At 66.0% G+C, this 17,378-nt stretch overlaps 2 protein-coding genes across 2 annotated transcripts in view; one reads left to right on the top strand and one right to left on the bottom strand.

The window, feature by feature from the left end:
- The first annotated feature begins 1,354 nt into the window (after window positions 1–1,354).
- On the top strand, window positions 1,355–6,288 carry AKT2 (AKT serine/threonine kinase 2). The gene is made up of 13 exons (XM_026048814.1): window positions 1,355–1,433; window positions 1,809–1,937; window positions 2,065–2,176; window positions 2,417–2,570; window positions 2,942–3,073; window positions 3,246–3,311; window positions 3,714–3,782; window positions 4,322–4,444; window positions 4,832–4,960; window positions 5,101–5,315; window positions 5,570–5,657; window positions 5,740–5,842; window positions 6,008–6,288. Exons 1-13 carry the CDS (start codon window positions 1,388–1,390, stop codon window positions 6,085–6,087), a joined length of 1,446 nt encoding a protein of 481 aa, XP_025904599.1. The 5' UTR covers window positions 1,355–1,387; the 3' UTR covers window positions 6,088–6,288.
- A 2,104-nt stretch (window positions 6,289–8,392) lies between these two features.
- ACTN4 (actinin alpha 4) overlaps window positions 8,393–17,378 on the bottom strand; it is a 14,296-nt gene continuing 5,310 nt past the window's right edge. Inside the window, exons 4-22 of the mRNA XM_026048809.1 lie at window positions 16,005–16,091; window positions 15,788–15,875; window positions 15,621–15,699; window positions 15,275–15,356; window positions 14,323–14,408; window positions 13,315–13,407; window positions 13,008–13,238; window positions 12,689–12,836; window positions 12,359–12,509; window positions 11,850–11,958; window positions 11,617–11,757; window positions 11,330–11,512; window positions 10,928–11,062; window positions 10,671–10,850; window positions 10,299–10,445; window positions 9,941–10,021; window positions 9,537–9,602; window positions 9,092–9,250; window positions 8,393–8,982 (exon numbers count right to left, since the gene is read on the bottom strand). Of these exons, the coding sequence (XP_025904594.1) occupies window positions 8,824–8,982; window positions 9,092–9,250; window positions 9,537–9,602; window positions 9,941–10,021; window positions 10,299–10,445; window positions 10,671–10,850; window positions 10,928–11,062; window positions 11,330–11,512; window positions 11,617–11,757; window positions 11,850–11,958; window positions 12,359–12,509; window positions 12,689–12,836; window positions 13,008–13,238; window positions 13,315–13,407; window positions 14,323–14,408; window positions 15,275–15,356; window positions 15,621–15,699; window positions 15,788–15,875; window positions 16,005–16,091 (2,405 nt within the window). The 3' untranslated portion in view covers window positions 8,393–8,823. The remainder of the gene's footprint in view (window positions 8,983–9,091; window positions 9,251–9,536; window positions 9,603–9,940; window positions 10,022–10,298; window positions 10,446–10,670; window positions 10,851–10,927; window positions 11,063–11,329; window positions 11,513–11,616; window positions 11,758–11,849; window positions 11,959–12,358; window positions 12,510–12,688; window positions 12,837–13,007; window positions 13,239–13,314; window positions 13,408–14,322; window positions 14,409–15,274; window positions 15,357–15,620; window positions 15,700–15,787; window positions 15,876–16,004; window positions 16,092–17,378) is intronic.

Genomic DNA, 17,378 nt, shown 5'->3' on the forward strand with positions numbered 1-17,378 from the left:
GTATTTGCCATTTTGGGGTGTATTTGCCATTTGGGGGGGTGGCTTCGTCTTTTAGGGGGGCTCTTGCCTTAGAGGCAGCAGTTTGGGGGTGTCTTTGCCTTGAAGGAGGCTGGTTTTGGGGGGGGGCACTGTCCTGTGGTGCCATGTTGGGGGGGGGAATGTCCTCAGAGCATGTAAGACCTCAGAATGCCAGAAATCCTCGCGTTTTACCCTATTTTTGGCTTGTTTTTATTCGACTGGTGTTGCCTTGGGTGTAAACCCGGAGCCCTCGCAGGAGGCTCCTTCTCTTTGGCTGCTGAATATTCCCGCTGGGAAGTGACCCGTCTCCCGGCGGCCGTCGCTCTCGGTGATGCTCGGCGAAACCATCGGTCACGCTGAATTTGCCTCGTTTTTCCACGGAAATCTGCCCGGTGCCGCTCGCTTTTCCTTATCACGCCGGCCCTTTACGGCGCACGCTTCCAGCAGGGAAAAAAATGGGAATTTCAGCTTGAAATTCTGCCCTGCGCCATGGCTGCGCGCTTCCCTCGTGCCGGGATCGTCCCGTGGGACCTGCCCCGGGTTAAATACCGGGTAAAAAAGCCCCGTTTAGGGGCAGCCCGGGGGTCCGGAGAGGCGTTTTGGGCTCTGCCGCCCACCTTTCGCAGCGATGGCTTTTGGTTTGCTTCCCCTTTGACCCGCGTTGCTCTAGAGCCGGCAAAGCGGGAGCTCGTTCCCAGTGGAAAATCAATACTCCGCTCCCGGCCGGGGCCCATTTTGCCGCAATCCTGATTCCCATTCCAAGCTGGGCAGTTGTTTGGCTGCTTTTCCCGCGGGCCGGGGGTGCCCGCCGCGGGACACGGCCCCAAATCCCCCTTCATCCCTGCCCCGTGCTCCTACTTGGCGCCGGATTGGATTCCCGCAGCGCCGCCAGATGCCTCGCGAGCTTCCGAGAGCGCGACCGCTTCGCCGCTCGGCCGCAGGTTTAGCCGGGCCCGGGGGCCGCGTTCCCCGGGGAGCGGCCGGAGCCGGCGCGTGGAACAGCGGGATGCGGCGCGCAGGATGCACCGCTTGTGACCCTGCATTCGCGCCCCCGTCCCTCCCTGGCGCCGCTTTGCCCTCGCGGCTGATCCCGTCAGGCGCCTCCGATTAATTTTTCCGCCGCCGGCCGTTTGCGGCAGCGTCGCCGGGAGCACGTCGACGAGGGAGTCCGCGCCGCCGAGGCGGCTCCGCGCTGCCCGGTTCTTCCCGCCTCGGGAATCCGCAGTGGAGAAGGAGGCGGCGGGAAGCCCGGCGGGGCGTTCCCGGCTCCCGCGAGCGCTCCCGCTGTCCCGCAGGCCGCCTGCGCTCGCGCCGCTGCTGCCCGTGGCCTTAGCTGCGTCCGCGCCAGGAGGGAGCCCCCGGCGCCACCATGGGCGACGTCTCCGTGGTCAAGGAGGGCTGGCTGCACAAGAGAGGTGAGGACGAGCCCCACACCGCGGAGCCGGCTGCTCCGCTTCCACCCGCCGGCAGATTCCACCTTTCTGCGCGGGGGCCGCCCTGTTTGCCGCCGGGAACCCCCAAAACGTCCCCGCCGGGACCCCTGGAGGGACCTCGTATTTTTAGCCGTGGTGGAGCTGGGGAGCTCGGGCCCTGCGGCAGCTGCGGGTTTTATTTTTAGCGGCCTTGGAGGCGGCTGCAGTTTTCCTTCTCTCGCCCAGCGCGTGGTGCAGAGGGGCAGGTCCCCGAGGCACCCGAGAGCCCCGCACCCGATGGGTGCCGGAGAGGGGCAAGCAGACAAATGGAGGCAGCAGCAGGGCGCTCATCACCTTCCTCCTCCTCTTCCCTCGCAGGAGAATACATCAAAACGTGGCGGCCCCGGTACTTCTTGCTGAAAAGCGACGGCTCCTTCATCGGCTACAAGGAGCGGCCCGAGGCGGCCGAGCAGAGCTTGCCGCCGCTCAACAACTTCTCGGTGGCGGGTACGTGGGCGCGCTCGGACGGAGGCTCCCGCTGGTTGAGAGGCTGCCGGCCTCAACCCCGAGGTCCGTCGTGCTGCCGCTCGCTTGGGCTCCTCGGTCACGTCCCGCTCCCTCTTCTTCCTCGCAGAGTGCCAGCTGATGAAGACGGAGCGGCCCCGGCCCAACACTTTTGTCATCCGGTGCTTGCAGTGGACGACGGTCATCGAGAGGACTTTCCACGTGGACTCTCCTGAGGAGCGGTAGGCAAAGCGCGCGCTGGAAAGCAGAGCTGCTTCGCCCGGCGCTTCCGGGCATCCGGATCCCTTGGGATCCGCCTGCTCCCTGTGCAGGGAAGCTCGTTCCCTTGCAAACAAGGTGTCGAGGGCGCCACGTGCCACCTAACCGTTAGGAAAAGAAAATAGATGAGAAAACAGCTTCTCTGTGAGTTGTAAAACCCCCGGAAGCGCAACGGTGCCTGAGTGAGTCCCCCTTTTCCACAGGGAAGAATGGATGCGCGCCATCCAGACGGTAGCAAACAGCCTGAAGAACCAGGAGCCGGCGGTGGACGCGATGGATTTTAAGTGCGGCTCCCCGAGTGACAGTGCAGGGGCGGAGGAGATGGAGGTGGCAGTGAGCAAAACGCGCGCCAAAGCGGTAAGGCGCCCGGAGCGCTCCCTTCCTGCGCGAGGGGATGGCCCCCCCTTTCCAACACGTTGCCTTGGAAAAGGGAGCAAAGTCCAAGCGGGAGGTGCCCCAAGGAGCCTCGTCCGGAGCGGCGTCCGGCTCGTCAAGGGCCCTCGTTGCGGGACGGGGAGCGGAGGCTCGGGCTGGAGGTGGCCGCTGTGATCCGCAGCCGTCGCTCCGGATACGCTCCGGACACGGAGCGTGCCCAGCAGGACAAACGTCGGCCGGGCACTGCTGGAATATCCCGGTTGTCAACTGAACAGCAGCTCCAGAGCCGCCCTGTCTCGGATGCCGCCCGGCCGTGGCGCGGGTGCTCATCTCCATGCTGTTTTTCTCCCCAGACTATGAACGATTTTGACTACCTGAAGCTCCTGGGGAAAGGCACCTTCGGCAAAGTCATCCTCGTGCGGGAGAAGGCCACCGGGCGCTACTACGCCATGAAGATCCTGCGGAAAGAAGTCATCATTGCGAAAGTAGGCGCTGGGCGCGGGCCGGGAGAGAGGTGGGAGCTGCTGGTGCTCGGGGGAGCCGCTTTCCACGCGCGATTCGTGCGTCGCGTTGGGGCGAATCCTCCCGTTGAACGGAGCGGCTCCAAGCGGGAAGGTGCCGTTCAGTTCCTCTTCCTCTTGCTCCTTCCCCGTGCAGGATGAGGTGGCGCACACGGTCACGGAGAGCAGGGTGCTGCAGAACACCCGGCACCCGTTCCTGACAGTAAGTGTGCTCCGACCACCTCTCCCACGCGCTATCCTGGGAGAGGATGCGCTTGGGGATATGTGGCGTGGCCTGGAAAGACCCTTGTCGATGCCACGGCGCCTTGGACATCGTCCACAAGCCGCCCTCGGTTCTTGCTCCGCATGGGCGGTTTGGGGATACTGGGAACCTCCAGCTTGTGGGAACGTCCCTGTGCCAGGCCCATGCCGTCCCTGGGCTGGAGGCAGCCCTGGCCACCTCTGCCGGGAGGTTCGGGGCGCGCTGGGGAAGCAGCAGCTCTGGGAGCGCAGCTCCGGCTTCGCTGCCGGCCTTTGCTCACAGCAGAAGTCCTGTTTGCACAAGCGCCCCGGCTCCGCTGGCGCCTTCCGCATGCTCCCGGGTGGGTTTGTTTTCCCGTTGCAGGCACTGAAATACGCCTTCCAGACCAACGACCGCCTCTGCTTCGTCATGGAATACGCTAACGGCGGCGAGGTGAGGGCCCTGCGTCTGGAGGGCGATTCCCCCGCGTAGTGACAGCGAGCAGCCGCGTCCCCCCGAGCCCCCTGCCCTCCTCTACCCGTTCCCTGCCCCGCAATTCCTCCCCATCTGGTTCTTCTCGCTTGGATTGCGGCTCTCCTGCGCCCCATACCGCACTTGAGGCCCTTCTTATTGCAAACCAGGCATCCAGGTGAGGAACTCCGCGCTTCCCAGTGCCTCCCATCCTCCTCCCGCTGGAGAGGAGCTCTCGGACACGACGGCGTTGCGCCTGTGGGCCTTGCCGGGAGTTCCTCCCTGGAATCGCTTCCAGCGTTGTTTTTTCCGCTTCATACTGTGCTTCCCTCGTTTGTGTTGCCCACAAAGCCTGGCATTATGTTCTCGGGCAGCGGGGGCCTGTAAATGTTTTGAATGTTCGAGGCGAGGAGCTTAGGACACACATGACCGCATTACCAGCGTCCTCGGCGCGATTAGCGCCGCTTCTGCTCTTCTAAGCACTCGCTGACTTGCTGTTTTTGCGTTTTCTTCTCTCCAAGCTCTTTTTCCACCTCTCTCGAGAGCGGGTGTTCACGGAGGACCGGGCCCGGTTCTACGGAGCGGAAATAGTGTCTGCTCTGGAGTATCTGCACTCCAGGGACGTCGTGTACAGGGACATAAAGGTACTGGCACGCAGGAGCAGGGCTCGCAAACAGCAGCGCCGTCCGTGCTTTGATTTCCATGGGAGCCTCTTCTTGGGGCATAGAGTCGATTTTGTTGGAGCCGGCACTCAGAAAATCCCACTGAGAGGCCTCCAAAAGCGATGAAATGCCCCAATTAGCATTAGGGTAGATTATTAATGTAGATTAATGTTCTTGGGCAGCAGCTGCTTCTCTCCACATGGGTTGAAGGGTGTTTGGGGCCCCAGGAATGGGAGGGAGGGTGAAGGAGCAGAGCTCAGCCCCTCGAGCGAGTCTTCTGCTCTCCAAACCTGCCGAGCGAGGTTTATCTGCTGCGCCCAGCTCCCCGGGGATCGTTAGTCTGAACGTATTCTGTTCTCTGCCTCGAAGCTCGAAAACCTCATGCTGGACAAGGACGGTCACATCAAGATCACGGACTTTGGGCTCTGCAAGGAGGGCATCACGGACGGCGCCACCATGAAGACCTTCTGTGGCACCCCGGAGTACCTGGCGCCAGAGGTACCGAAGCCTCTTGCGGGTCTGTCCGTGGGGAGATTCTCCCCGAACCTGGAGCGTGGTGTCGGAAGGGAGGCGGTTCCTGTGGTTGGGACAATTGAGGCCGTGCTCCTGCCCGCTCACGCGCTCCCCGCCGCACGCAGGTCCTCGAGGACAACGATTACGGCCGCGCCGTGGACTGGTGGGGCCTGGGTGTCGTCATGTACGAGATGATGTGCGGGCGCCTGCCCTTCTACAACCAGGACCACGAGCGCCTCTTCGAGCTCATCCTCATGGAGGAGATCCGCTTTCCGCGCACACTCAGCCCCGAGGCCAAGTCCCTGCTCGCGGGGCTGCTCAAGAAGGACCCGAAGCAGAGGTGAGGGGCTGCCAAGGCGATCCCGCTGCTCTGCAGCCTTTGCTGAGTCTCGTGGCACCCAAACAGCACTCGCTGTTAGTGCGCAATTAGGTTTCGGCCCCTGCAACCTGCCTTTGGGCACGTTCTGAGCCCCCGTTGGCCGAAATCCCCCTAAATTGGGTCTGAAAACTCATCCCGAGCAGGGTCTGAAGCGTGTCCTTAGCTAGCGTGGAGCAGGGTGGCAGCCCTGGGGCCACGGCTGTGTTGTGCCGCAGGCTCGGAGGAGGTCCCAGCGATGCCAAGGAGGTGATGGAGCATCGCTTCTTCGCCGCCATCAACTGGCAGGACGTGGTTCAGAAAAAGGTAGGGAGAGGAAAGCGCGTGGCCGGGGGGAAGCGCGTGGCCCCCCGGCCGCGCGTCGAGCCCGGCCTCTCTGCCCCCTCAGCTGGTGCCTCCCTTCAAGCCGCAAGTGACGTCGGAAATCGATACGCGCTACTTCGACGACGAGTTCACGGCCCAGTCCATCACCATCACCCCGCCGGATCGCTGTGAGTGCCCGCTCGCGCTCGCTCCGCAGCCGGGCTCCTGCTGCGGCGCCCGCATCACCTACCCGCACGCAAGCAGTGTGCGGGGAACCATGCGGGAGGGGGAAACGGAAGAGTTTGGGGGGTCCCTCATGCTCCTAACGCCTCTTGCTCCCCTCTCCTTCGCAGATGACAACCTGGGCTCGCTGGAGAGCGACCAGCGCACGCACTTCCCACAGTTCTCCTACTCCGCCAGCATCCGGGAGTAACGGGCGCCGCTCCGCCGGCGGCGCGAGGAGGGGATGGGCTCGTGCTTTGGTCACCCGGAGCGCGCGGGGGACGCGGCGCTGCCGCCACGGACGCGCCGCACTTTGTCCCTTGCCTAGGACTGCTTTTTATTTTATTTTATTACTGTATTTCATTTTTTTTGTAAATCCTGGCCGTGCTCGCAGCTTTTTGAATGACCGACCCCCCCCCTGCCCCACTGAGCCCCCCCTGCTCCGCGCCGGCACCGCGGGGCTTTTGGCTGCGGAAAGGGACATGGATGGGGACAAGCCCTGCGGATCCGGCACCTCTCCCAGCTCTGCGGCCAGGGGCCGCGTCCCCCGGCGCTCCCGCAGCGGGATGTGACACGGAGGTGACGCTGCGAGCGCGGGCTGCAGCCGCAGGACCCCCCAACGCGCCCCAAACTCTCCACAACGCCCCCCCCCCCCGCACCCGCCCCACAAACACGTTTTTTGCTGCCTTAACGCGAGCGCCGGGGGGGGGGGCCCTGCAGCCGCCCTCTCTTCCCGTGGCAAAGCTGGAGCGCGCCGTGCGTCCCCAAGGGCGCTCGCCTTTCCCACGGGCAAGAGCAGTGGCACTCGGGGGACACGCGGTGCCAAACCCGAGCGCTGCCGTCGGGATTGACTCTGCTCCATTGCCGGCAATGGATCTGCCCCCGGACGCACCCTCATGGAGAAGGGGGGGCTGCGGCCCGTGCACGGCGGGCGCATGCAGTGCGGCGCGCGCCCAAGGGTGCGGCGAGCGCGCGGCCGCGACAAGCGGGACTTGCCGCCCGGCCCGTGCCACCAGCCCGCCCTCGCTTCTGGGCTCTTCCTTGGGCATCGGCTTTTCCTCCCGTTTGCCCCTCGGCCGGAGGGAGCCGTGGGGCCCCCTCCGCGCGCCCGGTTTGTACGGTACGAGCAATAAAGTGGTTGGTTTTTTTTGGAGGACTGGGGCCGTCGCCTCCTTCCCAGTTGCCCCCACTAACGAGGCATTAATTGGCCTAATGAGAGGGAGGGGGAGGATGTGTTCTTTCCTGCTCTTCTCCCGAGGATTTGGTGGGGGTGTCGGGCCTGGGTGGCAGTGGCCGGGGCTGCGCCAAGCAGAGAGCCTGAAGACGAGAGGAGAACAGGGTGCGGGGAGCGGGTCGGGGAGCTCCGGGTCCCTTGCTGCAGTGCTTGGTGCTCCCTTGCTCCTTGGCGGCCTGCAAGGTGGAGCGCGCCGGATCTCGGCTTGCGCCCGGACACCTGGGCTACGAGGGGGGCGAGCGCCCGGGTTTGGGGCGCCCTCCCCGGGCCTCCGTTCGCAGCGGCTGGGGAGGGCGCACAACAGCGCGGAGGGCCCGGGGGGCCAGCTGCGCACGGAGACCCCATAGAAAACACCTCCAACTCCCTCGGGCTCCAACAGCCCCCTAGGGACCCCACAGGGCCCCACTGAGAACTCCTAGGGCGCCCTAGAGCCCCCCTAGGATCCCCTCAAGTCCCTAGGGCCTCCAAGGACTCTATAGGACCCCCTAGACACCACCCAGGACCACCTAGCACCGCATATGACCCCCCAAAGACCCCCTAGAAGCCCGTGGAGATCCCAGAGACCCCCCCCATGGGAGACCCCCTAGACACAAGACCACCTAGCACCCCCTGCAACCCCCCAGAGACCCCCTAGAAGCCCGTGGAGAGCCCAGAGACCCCCAGAGCCCCTCCAGGCTCCCCCCGGCCCCCTACAGCTCCCTCTCCCACCCCCGCAGCGGCTTCGCCCCCCAACTTCACAGAGAGACAGAGCCCAGCACCCTGAAAAATACGACACGTTTTATTGCCCCGCGCGGGGGCTGCTGGCCCCACGGCTGCCCCCGCAGCCCCCCGTGGTCCCACCGCAAAGAAACCCCGTGACATGTGCTGCTGGCTGAATATATATTTATATAATAAATCCGTATGTTAATAAAGTAAATAGGAACCTTCTCGATTTCATTTAAAAGAGGAGAATTGGGGGGCGGGGGGAGGTGCTTTTTTTTTTTTTTTTTCCTTTTTTTTTTTAATTAATTTTTTTGGTCCTCAGAAAAACCCGCTCCAAGGGTGGAGGAAGGTGGTGGTGATGAGTTGGGGGGGTAGTGGGGACACTGGCCGGGGGCTCCCGGGGTTGGGGAGGGAAGGCTCCGCTCGGGAGCCCTGCGGCCCCCTCTGCTTTTCCAAGGAGCCTGGGGAGGGAATGTCGGGGGGGGGGGGGCGGAATGTCAGGCTCCACAGAGGCATAAATTAAAGGGGAGGGGGCCAAAAGTCCCGGAGGGGGCCAAGGTGGAGCAGGGGGAACAGCTCCCCTTGGCCCCGCCAGGATTTTCCATGCAGATTCCTTGCAAAAATAGAAGGGGATATATTAAAAAAAAAATAATAACCATCTGAAGCAGAGAGCCCCCCGGGTGCTTCGGTGCCCCCCGCGCCCGCTGCCATCAGCACCCTCTGCCAAGAAACCCCAAAGTGAGCTGCCCCTCCCCGTCCCCTGGCCGGGAGGAAAACAGAGAGAAAAAAAAATAAAATAAAATAAAAAATAAAATAACCATTGCATAGGTAACGCGGGCGGTATAATATGCGATAACCGGGAGGGTAGGTGAGCGGCCCCGGGGGGCTTCGGCACCCCCGGCGAGCGTGGGGAGACGGGAAAGGGGGGTGACGTGAGCGGGAATGCGGGAGCGGGGAGCTCGGCCCCCCGCCACGAAGCGCCAGCGCTCGGGGGCCGCCGCGGCGGCCGCCTCACAGGTCGCTCTCGCCGTAGAGCGCCGTGGAGAAGGACTTGTAGTCGAGGGCGCCGGGCGCCGCGTCCGGGCCCTGGTAGGGCGCCATGCGGGCGATGCAGTACTCGGCCTGCTCGGGGGGCAGCTCGCGGCGCAGCTCCTCGGCCGTGATGTAGTTCTGGGGAGAGGGGGGTGGTCGGGGGCGCCCGGGCGCAGCCCCCCGCCCCGGCGGGGCCCTCGGGGGCTCCGGGTGCCGGGCAGCCTCCGCGGAGCTCGCCGCCACTCACCTTGTCGCCAGCGAGGACCTTGAAGGAGGCGATGACCTGGTCGGCCGTGTCCGTGTCCGTCGTCTCCCGCGACATGAAGTCGATGAAGGCCTGGAAGGTGACGGTGCCGCTGTTGTTGGGGTCCACGACGCTCATGATGCGGTTGAACTCGGCGTCGCCCTGGGAGGAAGAGGAGGAGGAGGGAAGGAGCCTGGTTGGTGGAGAGCGCAGCTCGCACGGCCCCAATGCGAGCCCCCAGCCCCCAAGGAAGGGGGGAGCCCGGGGGGCCTCCCCCGACCCCATGGAGCAGCACCGAGCCCTCGAGCGGGACGGGAAGCAGCAGAAACGCCCCGAGCGAGCGGCATGGAGGAGGCAGCGGCCCCGGCCGCAGCCCCCCGTGCCGGAAAATCCAAGGAAGAGATGGGCGAAGGAGAAAGGAGAAAGGAGGGACTTGCAGAGAGCGTACCAGGCTGTATCCTGTGGAGATAAGGAGAGCTCGGAAGTCATCCGTGTCCATGCTTCCCGTGCGCTTCTACTCCGAGAGCATGGCAGAGGAGGAAGAAGAGAACAGGGAGCCAGGAAGGGCAGAGATGGGCAGCGCATGCAGAGACGGGTGGAAAGAAAGGAGGGAGAATCCCAGGAGCGCAGCAAGGGGGATGGAAGGAAGAGAAAAACAGGCCGAGTCAGTGCGAGGAGGCATCCGGGGAGCTGACGGCGCAGGAAAAGAGGCCCAGCGGGAAAATGCAGCACCAAGGCGGGCGGCGAGTGCAGGTGACGGAGGGACCACGAGACGGGCACGCGGGAAGAGAGGAAGGCGCCGGGGTAGCGGCGGGAGCGCCGGCGGGCGGCGCAGCAGCGAGGCCCGGTTACCTGTCTGTCGTTCTCCACGTCGTACCCCAGGCTGATGAGGCAGGCCTTGAACTCCTCCGGGCCCAGCGAGCCTCCGTGGTCCTGGCGGTGGAGGCCGCAGCAGGCGCCGGCATCGAGGCAGGGCAGGAAGAGGGCAGAAGGCTCTCGGTTAGTCAGAGGCAGGGCAGCGTGGGCTCCCGCGGGCCCCCCAGGGCACTGCCGGGCTCTGCTAGGCTGCTCGGTGCCCCGCACCAGCGAGTTGCAGGGCAAAGAGAGGGGCGAAATACAGCCCGGGTCTCGCTGGCGCCAGAAGGGAGCAAGAGGAGGGGAGAGGCGCAGGGGGGAGGCAGCCCGCAGCGGCCGCGGGGCTCGCGGGTACCTTGTCGAAGTGGTTGAAGGACGCGCGGAACTCCTGCATCTGCTCCTGGCTGATGCCCTTGGCGTCCCGGGTCAGGATCTGGTTCTCCACCTCGTTGATGGTGCGGGCGATGGTGGTGAGAAGCTGCTCCCAGCCCACGCGGATGTGCTGGGGGGGGCAAGGGGCACGTTCGGTCTGCGAGCTGCACGAGGGTCCTGCTACAAGCGCCGCCGACCCCTCCACTGCTTTGGTTTGCCCGCGCAGGGCGGCCGAGCGCCCAGCAAGCCCTAGGGCCAGGGCTCGATCCCTTTGGATTTCAATCCTCTGAAGCCAAGAGATTCCTCTGGAAATGCCTCGGCACACGGGCCGGAGCGGGGAGCAAGGGGCACCCACCTCCATGGTGTAGTTGGTGTGCTTGTTGTCGAAGATGAGCGCCTCCTGGATGAGCTGGTGCTGCTGCTCCAGCACGTCGATGTTGGGCTTGTAGTCCACGATGCTCTGCTCGTACTGCTTGAGGTGGTTGAGCTGGTCCTCCAGGGTGCCGTTCATCTCGATGGAGATGCGGCCGATCTCCTGCGGCGGGGCCGGCGGCGCGGGCTCAGGGCACGGCGCCGGGGTCCCGAGCCCCGCGGGCGGCGCGGGCACCCTACCTCCATCTTGGTCTGGATCCAGGGTCCCACGATGTTGGCCTGGCTGGCGAACTGCCGCCGCAAGTGCTCGTTGGACTGCTGCTTGCTCTGCTCGTCGAGCAGCGCGTGGTCCCGCTTGGGCACCAGCTGCTGGACCTGGGCGCCAAAGAGGAGCGGCGCTCGGAAAGCTGCCCGGCCCCGCGGCGCCCGCGACGGGGTGCCGCCTTGGGGAGGCCCGGCCACAGAAGCGCCCGTTAGCACCCATGAAAGCACGAGTGGAGAGGCAGCAGGAAAGCGTTTGTGGAGCCTCCGGCCACGTGCGTCTCGTTTGTGCCACGGCCGAAGCCAAAGGCAGCTTGTTTTCCAGGGGGGAATTGAGGGATGGGGGATGTCCCGAGGCACGCGCACGGCACGGGGGCTCACCCGTTCCCACTTGGAATTGATGATCTGCGGGGTGACGGAGGTGTAGGGGTTATTCCCAGCCAGCTTGATGCTGTTGAAGTCGGCAATCCTCTGCGCCTCCCTCTGGATGCCCAGGATGGCTTCGCGTTCCTTGTCGGCATCGGGCAGRGTGGATTTGAACTGGTCGTGAGCGGCAATCAGGCCCTGCGGGACACCGAGATCCACGTGAGATCCCGAAGCAGCCGGGAAAGCCGGCGGAGAAGCCGAGAGGCGCGTGGAACGCCACGGGGCCTCCTGCCGCCTCCCACCTCGATCTCCTCRATGGTGTGCACGATGAACATGTCCTGCAGGTCTTCCATGGCGCTCTCCATCCAGTTATTGAAGGGCGCCGCGCGCTTCGCGTACTCGAGATGCAGCTCGTCGATGGTCTCCAGCTGCTTTTCCGTCTTCTGCGGGAGGGCAGCGCGTGCCCGGCACGAGTTAGGGGGGCGGCAGGCCCCCCGGCAGCAGCGAGGCGGGCCGGGGAGAGGCGGGTTCTCACCTCGAGCGCCTCTCTCCTGCTGTGGGTCAAGGAGCCCAGAACGTCCCACTGGTCACAGATCTTCTGGCACCGGGCGTTGACGCTGGGCGAGTCGTAATAGTCCAGCTCGCTTTAGGGGGGCAAAAGGGAGAGAGGGGCAGGGTGAGGAGGCAGCGGCKGGAAGGACACGGGAGCGACGCAGCTCCACGCGGGAACAGAGGCGGCGCGTCCCTGTTCCCGGCTTCTCGGCTACTCGAGCCGCGGGAATAAGGGCTCCGTTCAGGGCTTCGCCCTGCTTTTGGCTCTCGGTGTACTAATTGTGCGCGAGTTTATCTGTCTGGAAAAGAGAGCGGGCGGGACRCGGCTCCCTGGAAGCCCGTTACAATAACTGCATTCTGAGAGCGGCAGGGGGAAGGGAAGGCGCAGAACAATAGGGCCACTGTGCGGCCGGGCCCTGCCCCTGTGTCCAAAAAGTGTCCCGGAGCATCCGGACACGGGGTGGCAGCAGCGCGGGGCGCCCGGGCACCTACTTGAGCTCCTGGGCGATGGCGGCGATCTGCTCCACGCGGTCCTGGTGGGCGGCCAGGTCGCTCTCGAAGGCCTCGTGCTTCCTGATGAGGGCTTTGATGTCCGACAGCGTGGCCGTCTCGTAGTCCTTCTGCCTCAGCATGGCCTCCTTGCCTGGGGGAGGAGGGCCACGGATGCGCTCGGGCCGGCCCGCCCGAGACGCCGAGGTTTCCTCTCGGCGTCGCGCGCCCTCCCGCCGCCACGTCCCCCGAAAAGGGGCTCGGCGGCGGCTCCTCAGCGGGCCAGGCCGCTCCGCAGCGGCTCGCCGTCCCCCCGCCCGCCCGAGCGGCTACCTTCGGTCCAGGACTCGTGGATGGAGGCCTTCTGCCGGAATTTCTCGGCCAGGTGGTCGAGCCGCTCGAGCCGCCGGATCTCGTTGAGGAGCCACTCCTCGTAGCCCTTCTCGGCCTGCTCCAGGTGCTGCCAGCCGGTGTTGATGTCCTGCGGGCAGAGCCGAGGGGCGCGAGGAGGGTCAAGGGGGGCTCCAAGCTGCTTCAGGGCCCCGCCACGCGCTCCGAGCAGGAGAGCCTCAACGCCCCTGCCCCTCGTGTGGGACAAGCGCCCCGTGCCACCGTCCCTGCCCCCTGCAAGGCCACCCCGCTGCTTCCTCACCGACACCATCCTCCCCTCGGAGGGCATGAACGCGGGCCGGTTGCTGAGGCGCAGCTTGGTCTGCAGCGTGTTGAAGTTGATCTCCAGCTGGCACTTCTCCTGCACTTTGGGAGGCTTGTGGATGCGGCGGTAGTCGCGGAAGTCCTCCAGCTTCTGCTGCATCTCCTGGATGGTCTTCTGGGGGCTGCGGTCCTCCAGCCAGGGGATGGTGCGTTTAATCCACTCCAGCAGCTGCGGCGGGGAAAGGGGGTTCGCCGAGGCCGAGCACGGGGCGCGCGGAAGGGGTGCCCGCGCGCCGGGGCCTTACGTCGGACGCCAGCTTCTCGTAGTCCTCCATGAGGTGCTCGTTCTCCTGGTTCACGGCCAGCACTTTGCAGATGCGGTTCGCCGCCGTCTCGGCCTGGACGGGGGGAAACGGGGGGACCGCGTGAGAGCCGGGCAGGGCGAGGGGCTGCGGCGCCCGGGCCGCGCGAGCGGCTGCCGGGGGCTTCTTCCAGCGCCCTTCGGCGCCCGCTCTTCCCCGGAGGAGCCGGGAACGGCCCCCGGGGGTCCCCGAGCTCCGAGCTGGCGCTTCCCAAGGGATGCGCCCCATCCCCTCGGCTCCCTTGGCGCCAGGGCTGGATCAGGAGCGGGGATCGGGTACCTGGGCACGGGAAGGGTCCGGGAGCGGGAGGTGGAAACCAGACCCCGCAGAGCTAGCGGAGAGGCTCTGCGGAGGACGGGGAGAGGAGAGAGAGAGAGAAACGGGGAAAGAAACCACCAAAGCGGGCAAAAAAAGGCCCAGCAGGCTGAGGCAGCGCCAAGCGAAGCAGAGCGAGCCCCGGGGCGCCGCGGGAAGGTATCCGGGCTCTCTCCAGGGCCCTGCGGGGACAAACGCCAAACTCGGCTCCAGGGGAGGCCTTCCCGCCCGCTCCGCAGCCTCCCCGCAGACGGAGGCGGCTGCACGAGGAAGAGGAGGGAAGGAGGAAGAGCAAGGGCTGCGCCGGCGGCAGACGTCTGAAGCGCCCGGCGCTCCCCGCCACGGCCATCGCCTTATTCTCAGTTGGGAAAAAAACCCAGCAGAAACGGTTCAAATTGGAGGAAACGGCGCCGTGCGTTTGCAGGGGCCGCTGCAGACGGCGGCTCCAGCCGGGCCGCGGGAGGAAAGAGCCGAGGAAGCGGCTTCTGGCTCTCGACACGGGTAGGGTTTCGGCGCTGCCGAGGCGGAGGCTGCTCGGGAAGGCGTGCAGCGGCGCGCCGGGCTCGGAGCCGGGCGCGGGTTAGTGGCGCGGCGCCCCAGGCCCCCGCAGCAGCAGCTCCCCGCAGCCACGCTCACCTTCTGAGCCCCCGAGAAAGCGTGGTAGAAGCAGGAAACGTATGTCATGATGGCCTTCTCATCGGGCCTGAGAGTGCCTACAATATCTGCGCAGAGAGAAAGGGAGGAGAAGGGGGTGAAGGAGCAGCACGGGAACCGCYGAACCCCTCGAGCATGCGGCGGAGGGGGGGACAAGCGCTCGCTCGGGACCGGAATCCAAACCGGAGTTGGCTGACGGGGGCGTTTTGGGCGCTGCGCTTCCCTGGCTTGGGAGGCCGGCCTCTTTCCGAGCGCCAGGGCCTCGATTGCGAGGCGTTAAGCACCGAGGTGCGGCGGGCGGCTCTATGGAGCTCGCCGGCGTCCGGCCTGGCGCTCTGCCCGCGGCTCGGCCTCGCCGCCCTGAGCGAAGCCACAGCCAGAATGAGGAAGCCCAACAGCGTTTTAGCCCCGCGTGAACAAACTGAGGTTTGGTTCCCAGTCAGCGAGAGACAACAGCCATCTGAAAGAGAAGTCGAATGAGTGGAGGATGCCGCAGCTGGGAAATGTTACAGCGGGATGGACACAGCCGCCTCCGGTACCTTCTGAGCCCCGGAAAAGGCATGGTAGAAGCTTGACACATAGGTCATGATGGCTTTCTCGTCAGGGCGGGCTGTGTTGACAATGTCTGCAAGTGAACGACAGGGGTTAGACGGCGGCGGCGGCGCTCGCTGCCTCCTCACGTGAGCCGGAGCCGCTCGGCGAGCCGCGTCTCGCGCGGCGCCTCGATTGCGCCGCAACGCCCCGGCAAGCGGCTCCGAGAGGCCGCCCGCCTACACCTGTGCGAGCAGAAGAGCGCGTTAAAGCCGGGCCCCGGCACGCGCCGCCCTCCCCGCGACGCCGGCGTCCCGTCTCGGTGCCCGACGGGGTCGGTTCTCCATCGTGGGAAGGTCGCTCGTGGCGGMGGCGGGGAGCTCGAGGCGCCTGCCCTGCTTACCCTCTGCGTCCAGCATCTTGGGGATGTCCAGGTATTTCTCGGCCACCTCGAAGGCGTTGTTCAGATTGGTCACGGGGTCGTCCTGGCAAAGGGAAGGAGGGGAAAAATGTCCTGAAGGGCCCGTCCAAACGGATCCGGGCTCCACGGAAGAGTTCTCCGCGTACATCCCATTCCCARGTATTCTCTGGGAAGCTCCCCGTCTTCTCAATCCCTATCGGTTCCCATTTCTCAGCAACGTGGGAGACGCAGRGGACGGAAGGGCAACTGCGCTCCTCGCTCAGCCCCGAACTCAGCATTTAGAGGAGAAAAGCAGCGGGAAAGGGGCCGTGCTGCCACGGGGCTTTACCTTTCTGAGCTTGTCGTACTCGATGAGCTCGGGCCTGTGCCTGTGGATCAAGGCGTTGAAGGCCAGGCCATCTTTCCAGCTGCAAGAGAGGAGCGGAGACGCTGCCGCCGCTGCGGGACGGAGGGGCCGTCCCCGCGGCGGAGCGCGAGGCTCCGCGCGGCCGCTACCTGATGTGGAAGTTCTGCACGTTGACGTTCTTGTACGGGGCCGTCTTCCTCTGGCACCACAGCAGCAAACCCTCCTTGGCCGAGGTCTCTGCAAGGACGGCGCCGTCAGGGCCCTGCCCCGGGGGCCAGCAGCAGAAGCGAGGCCGGATCCGAAGCGGAAAACCGGCCTCCCGCCGAAGGGAGGCCGCTCGGGCGCCCGTCCTCCGCGTCCGCTTACCCTCCACGGAGATGTCCTGGATGGCGAAGCGCAGGATGATGGTCCATATCATGCCCAGCGTCATCTTGGCGTTGCCGTCGACGATCTCTGCGAGCGAGGAGGGCGAGGAAGCCTTCACCTCGCTGCGGAGGGAGACGGGCCACGCGGCCTCCCACCCGCGCCCAGTGGAGGGGCCCCCCGAGGCCTGGAGAGCAGCTCGAGGGGTCGGAGCAGCGCCCGAGGCGCCCGTCACCCGCCCTGCTCCGCGCCCATCGCTCCCGTGGCGCCCGCCACGCGCCGCGTCCCAATCCTGCCCATCCAGGGCCACTCCAAGCGCTCGTCCCCCCTGGAGAGGACGAGTCACCTCGGCCAAACCGGCATTGCCCGGGGACGGGCACTCGCTGGGACGGGTCGCGGGCAAGCCGGCGCGCCCCGAACGCGCGCGGGGCGGCTGCAGCGCCGGCTGCTGCACCGCACCCCGGCGCGGCACCCGTCGGGACACGCTCCGGTTTCGGGGCAGCCTCCCCAAACCGGCTCGGCAGGGCGGGCAGCTGCCAAGCGGCTCCGGAGCGGCTCCGGAGCGGCCCGAGGAGGCGCCGGCCGAGCTCTGCAGCGGCTGCCGCGCGCCCCGGTGCTGCCCGCAGGGAAAATCCTCTCGGAGAGGATTTAGCCCCTGGGCAGGGCCCTGCGGGGCACGGGGAAAGCTGGGAAGGAGGAATTAAGGAATGCCAGGCGGAAGCGCCCGGATTCGCACGGACGCGAACCAGGCGGATCCCGAGGGACGTTCCGAGCGGATCCYTACGGGCAGTTAGTCCAAGAGAGGGCGAGCACGGGCACAATAGAGCCTCCAAAGGGGGACGCGGAGCCTCCCTCGGGATTGCCCGGAGCCTGGCACTGCTTGGCACCGCTCGTGCCAAGGGCTTCTCCGAAACCGGCCCGGCCCTGGCGCGGGAGGCGCCTCCGCCCTTCGCCCTCCAGCCCTGCCGGAGCGGGGAGCATCGGGGCCCCATCCAACCCTGGTGGAGCGGGGAGCATCGGGGCCCCATTGGAGCAGGGAGCATTGGGTCCCGTCCGGCCCCATTGGAGCAGGTTGCACTGGGGTCCCATTGGAGCGGGGAGCACTGGGGTCCCGTCCAGCCCCATTGGAGTGGGGAGCACTGGGGTCCCATTGGAGCGGGGAGCACTGGGGTCCCCATTGGAGCGGGGAGCATCGGGGCCCCATTGGAGCGGGGAGCATTGGGGCCCCGGCGGAGCGGGGAGCACTGGGGTCCCGTCCGGCCCCGGCAAAGTGGGGAGCACTGGGGTCCCATTGGAGTGGGGAGCACTGGGTCCCGTCCGGCCCCATTGGAGTGGGGAGCACTGGGGTCCCATTGGAGCGGGGAGCACTGGGGTCCC

Source organism: Nothoprocta perdicaria, unplaced genomic scaffold (assembly GCF_003342845.1).
Source record: "Nothoprocta perdicaria isolate Ctin4 unplaced genomic scaffold, notPer1 scaffold_571, whole genome shotgun sequence".
Classification (NCBI taxonomy): Eukaryota; Metazoa; Chordata; class Aves; order Tinamiformes; family Tinamidae; genus Nothoprocta; species Nothoprocta perdicaria.